General features: G+C 44.8%; 1 protein-coding gene across 2 annotated transcripts in view; it reads right to left on the bottom strand.

The window, feature by feature from the left end:
* The window catches only part of RBP2 (retinol binding protein 2), a 66502-nt gene that overhangs the window by 8221 nt on the left and 44565 nt on the right, over window positions 1-13716 (bottom strand). For both annotated transcript variants that reach the window (XM_042998997.1, XM_007086360.3), the window contains one exon: window positions 1339-1517. In XM_042998997.1, coding sequence (XP_042854931.1) covers window positions 1339-1517 — 179 coding nt within the window. The remainder of the gene's footprint in view (window positions 1-1338; window positions 1518-13716) is intronic.

Below are 13716 nucleotides of genomic sequence, written 5' to 3'. Positions count from 1 at the left end.
ATACCCCCGGAAGTTTCCTGGATTGTATCATCCATGAGGTTCTTGCACGATGCTAAGATTGGAATGGGAGAATCCTTAAATATGACTGAGATGCATTTCTCCCCACTCCTACTTGTGGGGACTGACCAGGTGTAATTGGATTTGGATAACCAAAGACAGGTGCACTTACTATGAGTGTGGGCACCGTGGAGATTGCACACTGCGTTATGATTCCACATGGGGTTGCAAGAGGAGAGGGGGGCCTGCTGTTACCTCGCCTTCCCCCCCTTCCTCCCCACTTCCCCCTGTTGCTATCCTTCTCTACCTTATTTACAAAAAGCTCTTCTGGGCGAGGACCTATCTCCTCTGCAGAGTCCAGTTCTCAGGCTTTGAGATAACTCTCGACTTACGCACTCAGAGTTGTCTGCTCACTACCAAGGTCCTACCTATACCCAAGCAGTTCCAGTGGCTGGAAGTCTGGCCTTCTGATAAATGGAGGCTTTCCTCAGTGATGTCCTATGAGTTAAGGTGATGCTGAGACAGAAGATTCCTCCAAATACCAGGACTGGGGAAACCCTGACTTCATTTAGTCTACTGACTTTTTTTGATTAGCACTTTCTTTTTTCTCTTTTTGAATTTTTTTTAAAAGTTTATTCAGTTTTGAGAGACAGAGAGCAAGCAGGGGTGGGGCAGAGAGAGAGGGAGACACAGAATCTGAAGCAGGCTCCAGGCTCTGAGCTGTCAGCCCAGAGCCCGATGTGGGGCTCGAACTCATGAACTGTGAGATCATGACATGAGCCAAAGTCAGATGCCTAACTGACTGAGCCACCCAGGTGCCCCAGCACTTTATTTTTCTTAAAAAAAAATTACATCAGTTGGGATCCTCCAATATTGAGGTATTTCATATAAAAACATGAATTCTCAGCATCTCTTGAAAAGAAAAATGAAATCTAGCAACATAAGGCCCCAGGGCTCCATGGCAATGCTTGGCTGGTGCTGAGTAGGGTTGCCCCTGGGATGAAGCTGTGCTACCCAGCTTGTGAAATCACTGTCACTCCCTACAATATTCCACCTTCTTGGCCAGACCCATGTCGGCATAGGAGCTGGCCTCCTAACCCAGATCCTAGAGAGGTCGGCAGTCTTTTCATCTCTCCTTTCCTTATAAACTTAGTGTAGAAGGCAGCTTGCCTCTTCCTGCTGAACTTCCAATAATTGCTAATTGCCAGCATCATTAAGTCCACTCTGGTCCCCTCTCCTGATCCCTCCCAGGTTGTTTCTGTCATATTTTCATTGTGAAGGCAGATAGCCAGCTCCTGCACACAGAGTATATGAGTAGAAACTGCCAGGCCAGGTCCTCACCTTAACAGTCCGATTGTCCAGGCCCTTTGTGTGTTCCTCAAACTCCACTCCAACGGTGAAATCCAGGTCATAGTTGCGGAACGTGCTGTTGGTTTTTGTCTTGAAGTTATCGCCGTTTTGATCAATGATCTTTGTCTGAGTCAGACGTACTGCGATCTTGCGGGTGGCAAAATCAATATCTGTTGGCAAAGGGAGTTGTGGAGGTTATGATGTGCTCAGCCAGTCTCATTCATTTCTTTAACAAGGCCAAACATTTAGGACCAGAGGCACAGATCATGGGCAGGCCACATTTCTTTGCTCAAATGGAAAAGAAGAGTTGTCTTACACACGGCCAGTTTGGGCATCTCAGTCAATTGTCTGGAAACCTAGGGTTTCTCAGTGCCTCTTCAGGAGCCCTAATAGGAGGGAGAGGTAGCAGGCAGGGCTTACCTCTGAGCTGCAACTCCCAGTGTGTATGTGCATTCATACACATGCACACATACACATGCATGTGCACGCACACACACACACACACACACACACACACACCCCGCTCCACCTAGAAGCTCCATTCTATCTGACATTTTGGGTTTCCTCCTAAGAGCTTGCTGAGCAAAAGACTTCATGGTTTAAAAGAAAAAGGACCACTTAAAAATAACCAGTCTAGATCATGGGTAAAAATGGACCTTTTGTTAATAGCCATGGCAGGTAAGGATACATGCAAACTTTCATTAAAAAATTTTTTTAATGTTTATTTATTTTTGAGAGAGAGAGAGAGCAAGCAGAGAAGGGGCAGAGAGAAAGGGAGACACAGAATCTGAAGCAGGTTCCAGGCTCCAAGCTGTCAGCACAGAGCCCAACACGGGGCTCGAACTCATGAACTGTGAGATCATGACCTGAGCTTAAGTCAGATGCTCTACTGACTGAGCCACCCAGGCACCCCAGCAAACTTTCATTTTTAAAGCAGATTGAGGATGTACTTAGCTACGCTGTTCTGCCTCAGTCATGAGCCCCTAGGACAACTTTAAGCATATTCCAGACACTTAATAAATAATTGTTCAGAGATTTCTTTGGTTATTTTTAACGAAAAGATGAATAGTTGTTTATATTTTTTATTGCAAAAAGTTTAAAACAAAACAGAGAGGAGAATACAAAGAACTACACACAACCACTATCGAGATTCAATAATTAAGATTTTGCCTCATTTACTCCATTTACATGTTTTCTCTGCCTTGATTTTTTTCCCATCAAATTCTATAGCAGTTCTTTTTATCCCCAGCTTTACTAAGATACAATGAACAAATAACAATGCATAACTTTAAGTTGTACAATGTGATGATTTGAAACATGTATATGTTGTAAAATGTTTACAAACAATAAGGCAGTTATTTTTAAAGTTCAGTAAGCATCAGAATTTCCACGAAAACTTGTTCAAAGAGATGACTGGGCCCTGGTCCCATATGTTCCGACTCTTAGGTCTCAGGGCAAGCCATGAGTTTGCATTTCGGATAAACTCTAAGGTGATGTTCATTATTATTGGTCATTGACCACACTTTGAGTAGTATTCCTATGACAATTGGTTGACAGATTGACAATTGGTACATATGCAGTCTTTGTTTTCACATATATTTTTGATTAAAAACAATGGCAATGGATATTTGAAAATTAAGTTTCGCCAGAGAGCCTTCCAGTTATCTTTAACTATATCTTTATTTTAAAACAGAGTGAAGTTATTAAAAAATATTTTGAAGGAAAACATGTTCATTTCTTAGAGACTATTAGTAAGTAAAAGGGAGTGTGCCCCTCGTGGGGTGTTTCATTTACTAAGCCTTGAATTTTATAGTATGAAGCTAGGTGCAGAACCAACTTTCTCGCCAACCTCTGGTCTTGTATAAAATGTCACTGTCCTGTAGAATAGATTTAGAAACAAAGGATAATTCTGGGACTTGCTATAAACATTATTAAGCTCTTAGTATCTAGCCAAATCATGTTTGACTCTCTTTATGTCTATGAATTCTCCAGATATTTTTGGATATCAACCTAAATTTAAAATTTTTTTTTCAGAAATTCTACCTGGAAATTTTCAGAAACTCTGACATTGATACTGACCTCAAGAGTAAGAACAATTCAAATTCATTGAGTGTTCTTTCTCTGAGAACCCCAGTCCCATCTCTATGGTAGGGGGGTGATTAAACTTGACCCTGTGTGCTATCTGATGGGGGATAAATACTATTGAGCCCGTGAGAAAGACCAGCAGTTACCAACAGTTCAGGAAGCTCCAGTCAATATGGAGAATTAACATCTCTGCTGGCCATGCCCCATCCTTTCTGTTGTGCTTCTATGGTAACCAAGCATCATGTCCTTTATCCTTTCTTCCCATTTCCTTTCTGACCCATTTCCTTCTGGATCTCTTCAGTTATTATCACTCTAAAGGACCTAAACAACCTTGGTTCTAAAGGACCATGAAGGGACTGAAGCTGGCTGGTTGGACTTCACTGTGGGTCAGCAGTTTGACCACAGATGGGAACCCACAACGGTATCACATCTGCATGGGGAAGGGCCCTGGCTGGGATTTTGGAACTGAAATTGTATAGACAGCCTTTATCATAAAGAGAAGAATTTCACCTAGCATTAGGCAGCCCAGAAAGTAGAAGGATTACATACCTGTATCCTAAGTTAAAAAGAAAAAATAGGTTCAGATTGGCATGAACTGGTACATGAATGCTAGTGCCTTGCTCAAATATTGTTCACGAATATTGGTTGAGAACCTGTCATGTCTAAGAATTCACCAATGGGTCCCAAAGCTAGCTGCACATCAGGATCATGTGGGAAGATGTAAAAACTACATATTTCTGGGTCTTACCTTAGACCCAGAATCTCTGGGTTTTTTTAGATTTTGGATTTCCTCATAAGGGGCTGTCTGGAGAGAGTTCCATGGTGTAAGAAATTTGAAAGCCATGGCTTAAGCACCTACTCCTCAAGCCATAGGTGATGACATGGAGGCTGAGAGAGGTTAAGTGACTTGTCTAAGTATACATGGCTGAAAAAGCAATCACAGGATTTGATAATTGGATGGATATGTGTGGAGGTATCAGGTTGGGAGGAGAAAACAGTGGTTTTCAGCTTTGGAGTCAAGGTGAGATCCAAAAAGTCGGACAGGGGATTAATCTTTTGGGGAACATAGGAGCCAAATTTTAGGTAAGATGATCTGGGGGCTACACTGTGTGGACCCATGGTAATACTTGGGGCGGTAACTAAGACATGCCTTGAAACCAACCAGGAATGGTGCCCCAGGGTGGAACCTCCCTTGGGAAACCTCACCCAACAAACTCATGAGATAAGTACCATATTATCTCCATTTTACCAATGAGGAAACTGGCTCAGAGAGGCTGTGTCACTTTCCCTGGGTTATATAGTGAGGAAGCAATACAGGTGGAATTTGAACTCAGAATGGCCTGTCTCCAGGGTCAGCACAGTGCTCTACAAGCCTGAAAGCTGTGGGCTGGCCCATCTTGTCAGGTCAGACCATCCTAGATTGTGCACTTTCTGTGGCTGCCCAAATACCAGTAACTTCTGACTGACCCTTCTTTATACTTCCCCTGGAGGCACAAGGACTTCTGGGTCCAGCTAGATGAGACCTCCCTGTTTGGGGCAGTTTATGTTTTCCAGAGCTCTAATGTATTATCTTCACCACATCGCAATGGTTTTCTGTGCCCAGGGTTCTATAAGAAATTTGAGGTGGGTCATTCACACTCCAGCCCCTGGACATTCTCTGATACCTCATTTAGCTTCAGCTTCATGGCTTATGGAATTGTACCTGGGGACGTCCAAGCCACACAGACTGGAATGAGGCAACAGGATGTGGAATGAGATAAAGGCTCTCTCCTCTGCTCTTTGTGCTGTGAACACCTCTAGGCCTCTTCACCCAGCATTCACAGATCCCGGGGCATCCCACTGTGTTTGCTTCATAGGTCATTTGGTCGTCAAAAAAATGTGGCCCGTGAGCTACTAAGTTCGGGAAATGAGGAAGTAAAAGCAAGAGAAGCTGGTTTCTACCCTGAAGAACTTCACAGAGTCTTCATTCTATGAGAGATACTTTGCAACTCCAACGGTGGGGAGATAGGATGCAGACTTTCCCAGTCTTATGTGGTCATAGCCCTGTGCTGTGGTGGGACATCTCACCCAGCCGGTCTGGTGCTCCGCAGAACATAATACAGAAAGCGCTAACAACCCCCAATCTGAGGCATTATCTCAGTCACCTGGGCCCTGCAATTATGGAGCTATTTCCTGTTTAATTTTCACCCTTCAAGGCAACTGCTGGCCTATTGAGAAAAGACTAAACAGGACCAAGTGTTCAAGTATTTCTGTCTTACAAATTAATCTTTCCCTAATATTGCTAAAAGCCACTGAAGAATCTTCCATATCTGGTCAGTATAAACACATGGTTGTGGTAGGCAGAGGGCTAACATGTCACACTCCAACTCCTGCTTCTCTCCTTCTATCCCAGAAACAGTCTAGTGAGTCAGGTGACACCTGTGTGTCCAGCTTCAGTGCCATTGCTGGACCCTCGGGTCCAGATCTAGAAGCAGCAGAGAGTAGTGACCAGAAGTGGAGTTATTATTAACTGCATCAGGTTGCTTTGAGGATTAACTTCGATGGTGTTTGTGAAGAGTTCTGCCCAGTGGCTGGTGCCTTGTGGTAATGGCCCGGTAAATGGTAGCTGTTGCCATCATTGTAATCATCATTATGAAGCCCCTTGATCTCAAAGGCTGGTGTGCTCAGAGTCCTTAGCATTTTTCTAGATACGCCCTGTGTGTTCGCCCCCTAAATCTCTGCCCCTCTCCTCCCAGCTCTCCAAATCTCCTAAGACCCAGCCCCAGCCTTGCCTTCTCTACTGCTGTTCTGCTCTTTCCTGCCTCCTTCCTCATCTGCTCTTCAGGCCACAGAGCTTTAGCCCCAGGAGGCACTACCTGATAGTTTCCTCTGACTTTTTCATGGGGGTGATGGTTCTTTCCTCTGAAGTCTTACCTCTATGAGGATAAGGACAATGCTGTCTGCTTGCTCTGTGTCCCTAGGATCGGACACAGAGTAGGTGCACCAGAAACACTTCTGGATTGGTTAATAGGCACCCTAGTTTGGGACAGTGGTTCTCACAGTGAGGTCCCTGGGCCAGCAGCTTCACAGCACCTGGGAACCTCTTACAAATGTAAATTCTAGGGCTTGCACTAGACCTGGTGGTTGGGCCCTGCTTGTTTTTACAAGACTTCCAAGTGATTCTGTGCCTGCTAAAGTTCAGAACTACTGGTATAAAAGAGGGAGGGTCAAATCCAGGTATAAATCCTGGTCCAGATTTCCCAGCTATGTGACCTCAATGAAGTCACTTCGCCTTTCTGAGCCTAAGTTTTCTCACAGTAAAATGGGGAAAGAATGCTCATCTCGTAGGGTTATTTATGTAAGGTTTCTGTTAAAATGATGGTAAAATGCTTTACAGAGTAGTAATGAGTAGTAATAGATGCATTGGCCTCTACCCCTCAACCTTTCCTGTTTAGGTGAAACAGTGGCCAGATCAGCATTCAGTCCAGGGCGAAATATTTGGTTCATGTTTCTGCATCTCCGCTCCACGGCCCAAGGGCTCTGGACTCTGAAGGAACAGTCAGAATGGTGGCTTATCTACTCTCTCACTAGCATAGGCCTGGCTTGTCACATGGGAATTCTAGCCAGCTTGGCCAAACATTTGTCTACATGGGCCAGTTTCCTCACTGTGTAGTTTGGCCAGTGGATAGAAACAACTTTAGCTCTTGTTCCTGAGGTCCATGCTGTTCTAAACCCTGGTGCTGGAGCCGTAGTTAGGAGATGAGAAAGAAAACCACAGACCAGGTATTAACCAGGGGAAACAAAGGGGAAGGCTCTGGGCAAAAGGACTAAGGAAGAATTGGGAATTACTGAGAAATTTAGAACAGCAGTGTTTCTCAGAGAGGATGTGGAAATCAAGGCACAGAGAATTTACGTGGTGGGTTCAGAGTGACCCAGCTGGGACAGAGCTCCTGACAGCTTGCCTACAAATACAGTCCGTTTATCGTTCACAACTAAGGCTCCCCTAACAAAAATTATTGCTTGTCCCTGGTTGCCTAGAAAGGTAGATCACAGCTAAAAATGCCTATTGCTGACAGAACTGGTTTGTCCTGGAAACACCACCCCCCGTCAATCTTTCTGACCAGTGCTAGGGGAATCTTATCAGGGGCTCTATGCAAATGGAATCAAGCATTGCTTCTTCTCTAGATTGAAAAATGGCTCGGCCTCTTGGCCACCCTTTAGCATTTGCACAGGCCAGTTAATCATGTCACCTCTGCTCCACCCCAGGGAAAGGAACCAAGTGTTCTGTTGGTAGATTCGTGATATTTCTAATCAAAAGGAAAGGTTCAACTGCAGCTGTAGAATACACACGCACACACAGAGATTATAAAAACACTTCCTCTTTGTACTTTGCAGAGAAAATTATTTTCCTGATATGGTATTTTAACATCAGGGTTATCAAGTATGTTTTATCTGCTTTTCTAGATTAAAGGTATCTTCGAGCCTGATTTATAGCCAGGTGAAATGAATTTCTATCTCAGAGGAAAAGGTCCAAAGGCAAGCTATTTCTGAATAATATATGTGGCTTGTAGCTCCTGCAGAAGAAAACAACACTGAAGTGACTTTATTAAAGCATACTTTCCATAACTGCATTTTGAACAATGCAAGCCATAAAGTTGAAATATGAGTATACTGCTCACCATTAAAATGCTTTGTAATATGCTTGCTAAAAAAGCTAAAGTTGCAGGCTAAAAGGGCAGGCACTCTTTGTAAATTAAAGAGAGAGATGCACACATATTCATCATATGAAATCTGAGACCCATTTCAAGGGCAGCTTCGATGGGCTTCAAACCTGGACTTCATTTTCGGATCATCAGCCCTCTCAGGCAACTGTGGGGAGAAGGGTTCAAGAGCAGTCTTCTCCGCATCTTCATACCATTTCGTCCTCCAGATAACACATTTAGAGAGAAAGTGAGCTGCCCCCCTGTCTGCCTCTTCCATTCTCTCATGGGCCTCTCCAAATATGTTTAAAACCTTTTGTAGCCAGCAGAGGCAGGCTGGAGACCTTGGGATGCCTCCCTGCTCCCCCTGCACGAGTTTACCTCCCCACCCATAATCTAGTACTCACTACTGGGTTGGGGGCAGTGTGGAGGTGCTGCCATTACAACCTAGAGGAGAAGGGGCTCCCGCTCTCCTAGGGGAAGATGCTAGGAAGAGGCTGAGCTTATCTTCACTGGGGCTTTTCTACCCCCAGCACTCTCTCTGTTTAAAAGTCCAACCAGTGTTTGCTTCAAGTAAAGGCTTTGGCAAGGTGTATAACTTCTTTGACTTAGGACCACCAGCAGAAATCCAAATTTTGTGAAATTAACTCCTTGGGTCATCAGCCATTTTTTTCTTTCTCTCTCTCCCTCTCCCTCTCCCTTTGCCTCTCCCTCATTTGTTAATTAATTTCTACCCAGGGACTCTGAGTAACCCAATGTTTCTGAGTGTTCTGACTACCAGTGAGCTCCTCCTCTGCTACCCACATGCTTAGTACTTGTACCTAGAATAGTGCCATGGAAAGAGCTTGAGAGATGGAAGCAGGCAGACTGGGCTCTTGTCTGAGCAACATCATTTCCCAACCACAGATGACCCTGGGGAGGTCCTTTCACTTCCCTGGGCTTCGGATTCCTCATTCTATGAAATGGAAAACATTCCTTCCATCTTAATCCCTGACTATACCCTGAGCTCTAGATCTTGTGTCAATATGCCAATTTTAATACTCCAGCTGGATGTGTAACAGGCATGTGAAATCAAAATATGCAAAACAGAACCCTCAGTGCATTCTGCCCTGCCCAGTACCCCTTACCAAACTCACGCCTCCCCCATGTCTTCTCTATTTCAGCCTATGGGATCAGCATCTTCCCAATTGTTCATCCCTAAGCCTGGGGCCATCTTCATTTCCCCCATATCCTCTGGTTTCACATTCCCCTAAAAGCCCTGTTGGCTTTATCTCCAAACTGTATGTTGAACCTGTTCTCTCTTCTCCAGACCCCTGGGCACTACTAGCCCAAGCCACCATTACTTCTTGCCTGAACAACACAGTGGCCTCCTAGGATGGGCCTCCCTACTTCTAGTCTTGCCTTCCAGTGATTCATTCTCTACACTGTAGCCACAGTGATCCTTAAAGAATATAAATAAAGTAGATTGTCCTCCACCACAATGTCTAAACTTCTCTTTGTTTGCCACTTCCCAACACATCAACCTTTGTGTTTCTTGAACACACCCAGAACCTCTGCACCTGCTGTCTCCTGTACCCAGGACGCTGCTTCTCGGCATTCGAGCCTTGGCTCACCCGTCAGCTCCTCAAACAGCCTTCTCTGACCACCCATCACTGTTCACCCAACAAGTTTTTTTTGTTTTCTTTAAAGCACTTACCTACTTTATTTATTTTCTCTCACGGCCACTAGTGTGTACCCTCCTCAGGTGAGAGGGATTTGTCACCTCATTTACCACCATGTTACCAGTGCATAGGACATTTCCTGGCATGTCATAGGTGCTCAATGCATTTGTTGCAACTGAATAAATTACATGAAATAATGTATATAAATTTCTAGAATGATGCTCATCATGGCACGTGCTCATCTCTGATGGTAGACTGTGGCTCTTAAACCATTAGGACAGGATTTGGAACATTGTGGGTATTCAGGAAACCTTTCCTGGCAGAGACAACTCAGGTGAGGGCTGCTCGACTTCAGCCTTTAAGCTTACCTCCTTTCTGATTGAATTTTCCAGAGACACACTAGGACTTTTTGCAGTAGCCTCTGCTCTTTTAAATCTGTGCATATTAATTTAAACGAAAAGATGGTCTTCATAGGAGATGGGCCCCACCTTCTTTCCCAAGTAAAGAGGAGAACTAGATTTTCCCCAATATTTACAGTTGGTGAACTAAATATTTCCTAGATGTCTAAATTGAATATTAACTGAGCAGTTTTAGGATACAAACCTTCCATTATATGTCCACATCTTTGCTGATTTACATGATGGTTCACTGAGTTACATTAAGGTGTTTCATTTTCCAGGCTCCTTCCCTGCCCTGTCACCACCCAGTAACCAAATCTAGTCTATTTCCCACTCTGGACATCCCCCTGTCTACCTTCTTGGCACTGCTCTGGCCATCTTCCCAAGGCCATTGCAACAACCTCTTCAGTTCTCTGACAGTTCTGCAGATCTATTCACCCCTGGTTGTCGGGGTGAGCATGGGTGCTTTCTCTCTCTTCTGCAGACAATTCTTCTCCTTGTAGGATGAAGTCCACATGTGGTGGCACACCCCATTCAAGATCTGACCTGTTACCTTTCTGACTCTGTTCCCCTCCTTGCACCTCACCCTCTAGCAATATGTTCCCTCTGCCCACACCACATTCTTACTGGCCTGCCCTTTGCACATACCCGCAGAACAATGCCTGACTACATTTCTGTGTGGAGCCATTCTCTCCTCCCTTCAAAACCCCACCCAGGACTTAGGAAGCCTTCAGTGACATTGTCCAGTAGCTCCACTCACCACCCACACACACATCTTGCTGTGGGCTCAAGGGATGGAATCACCTACTGTCTCATGGATGATAGATTACATTTTTTTAATGGCTGCAACAGTACCTCTCAACCTACAAGCTATTCTTGCCATGTGGCTTTAACATTCCTCCCACTGAGAGACGGGTCTATGTACTCTTCCCTTGGAGGTAGGTGGGCTCATGACTACTTCAACCAATAGAATACAATGGAAGTGATGCTCTATGATTTCTGAGCCTGGATCATAAGAGGCCATTCAGCTTTCACTTCCTCTCTCTTTGGATACAGCAAGCATGCTGTGAGGAGACCCAGGCCACATGGGAACACCACGTGTAGATATTGACAGCCCAGCTGAAGCCTCAGCTGCCAGCCAGTACCTACTGCCAGGCACAGAAGTGGGGAAGCCTTTGAGATGGCTCCAGCTTCAGTTATTGTCCACATGCAACGGAATGAAAGCCCCCTAGTAAGAACCTAGCAGGTAAACTTGGTCAGCCCCCAGAACAATGAGAGACAATAATAAAATTACTGTAGTTGTTTCAAGCCACTATATTTGGGGGTGATTTGTCACACTGCAGCAGAAAACAGGAACACTGTTTGTGCACGGCTATAACTCGGCTGATTACATAAGTTTGAGCTCCTTGAGAGCAGACACTGGGTTTGGTTCTGCCTTAGATGGCACAGTCTCTGGCTTCCATGGCTAATGTCTGAATTGTGGTAGAAAAGTCAAGTGATTCCCCATGTCTGGACACTACTGGCCTCACTCCTTGGTAGTTAACAGACTCTCTGCCAGCATTCTCTCACAATGCTGGAACTTCATTTTTAGATAAGCCCTCCTCAGGCTCTCCTCTAAATTAAAGACCACTCCCCCCATTCCCTGATCCCCTGATCCAGGCTGCAGGGGGACCTCAGAAAGCTACAAACCCCTTAGGGTGCAAGAGTTTACCAGCTGCTTTCCTTGCTGTCAAGAAAGTCTAAGACCTCAAGAAACACCAGGCGCCTAAGAAGGCAGGAGAGGAGGTACCATTGACCCTTGGCACTCAGTCTCTGAACACTTAGTAACTTTGATGATTTGGGATAAAACCAAAGGTTATTGTGACATGTGATGCTGCTGAAGCTGGCAGCTGAGTCATGTGGGAAGGCTGATGTGTAGAGTGAGTCACTGGCTAGTGACAAAGCCAGTTTGTCACCCAGACCCACTTCTCAACAGGAATCTCTCTTTCCCTACTGAGCCAGCCACCAGTCCCCCAGAGAAAGCCACCTCCTTGGTGTGAGGGATTAGAATCTAAGAAAATGATGGTTCTTTAGTAGGAAATAGAGTTATACTTAGTGATATTTCCCTATCGGGGGATTTGCAGAGATCTCCACATATGTTCTTCCCAAATGCCAAGGGTTTGAATGCTCAAAAGGGCAAGTTTCCTGACTTGTCAATGTTGGGAAAGCAACCCCTGTTCCGCAGGGTAGGTGTGAGGGAATTGTACAGGTCTGCTGGGTTGCCTGTAGCAGATTAAATTGTGGGAGCAGCCCCACTCAGTTGCTTCCAGGGGATGGTAATAGTGGTGTTTACTTCTCACCTGAGGCCTAGAGAGGGGGCATCAGGGACCAGTCTGCACAACTGAAAACTGAACTGAGACTCAGTTTTATACCTGAAGTAACATAGGACTTTATTATTTAAGAAAACACAGCAAAGGACACAAAATTGCTTTCTGATTATATTCCCTGAGTCTGGCTTGTTCAGCACAGGCTGAGAGCTTGAAACTGCCAAACAGCCCGTGGATAGTACTATTACTCCTACCTGGCAGATGAGGAAACTAGTTCTGGAAGGTTAAAAAATTGGTCAAAGTCAGAGAACAAACCTTATGTGGGCTGGCCCCTCTGGTTTGGTTTCCTCACCTGCATGATCTTGTTCAGAATTACACTTCTGAGCTAAGCTCCAGACCATCTGCCCATGTGTAGAATCAGTCTTCCATTTCTTTTTTTTTAATTTAAAACAATTTTTTAGGTTTATTTATTTATTTTGAGAAAGAGTGAGATGGGGAGGAGCAGAGAGACAGGGAGAGAATCCCAAGCAGGGTCTATGCTGTCAGCACAGAGCCTGATGTGCCTCAAACTCACTAACTGTGAAGTCATGACCTGAACTGAAACCAAGAGTCGGACACTTAAACAACTGAGCCACCTAGGCGCCCCTCAGTCTTCCATTTCTATTGTCTATTCAGGACACTAACCTCAGTGCAACAGGTTTGGAGCTCTGGAAGGAAGATTTGTGCCTCCCTCCTTCTTCCCCAAGTATTTGAGGTAAAATTCTGACAGCCAAGAGGGAAAAGAAAGCTATGCTGTATTGGAAACATGTCTAAAGTACATGAAGAAAGTTCCAATCTCTATACATCACACAATATGTCAGCTCTCCTTGTTCACTGACAGAGTAGAAATGTTCCTCAATGGAGTATCAATCGATTAAGTGTCCAACTTCAGCTCAGGTCATGATCTTACAGTCTGTGAGTTCGAGCCCCACATTGGGCTCTGTGCTAACAGCTCAGAGCCTGGAGCTGCTTCAGATTCTGTGTCTCCCTCCCTCTCTGCCCTTCCCTGTGCTTGTGCTCTGTCTCTCTCTCTCAAAAATAAATAAATGTCAAAAAAAAAGAAATGTTCATCAAACTAGAAGTTAATTGCACAGAAAATTCCACAATTCCCATTCTTGGTGAGACTTCCCATCTTCATATCCAGATTATTGGACCTCTGACCCCACGTGCAGCCTTAGCAGCGGGGAAATTCCAACCTGGA

Source organism: Panthera tigris, chromosome C2, assembly GCF_018350195.1.
Source record: "Panthera tigris isolate Pti1 chromosome C2, P.tigris_Pti1_mat1.1, whole genome shotgun sequence".
NCBI classification, from domain to species: domain Eukaryota; kingdom Metazoa; phylum Chordata; class Mammalia; order Carnivora; family Felidae; genus Panthera; species Panthera tigris.
This window is presented reverse-complemented; position numbering and strand designations above follow the sequence as displayed.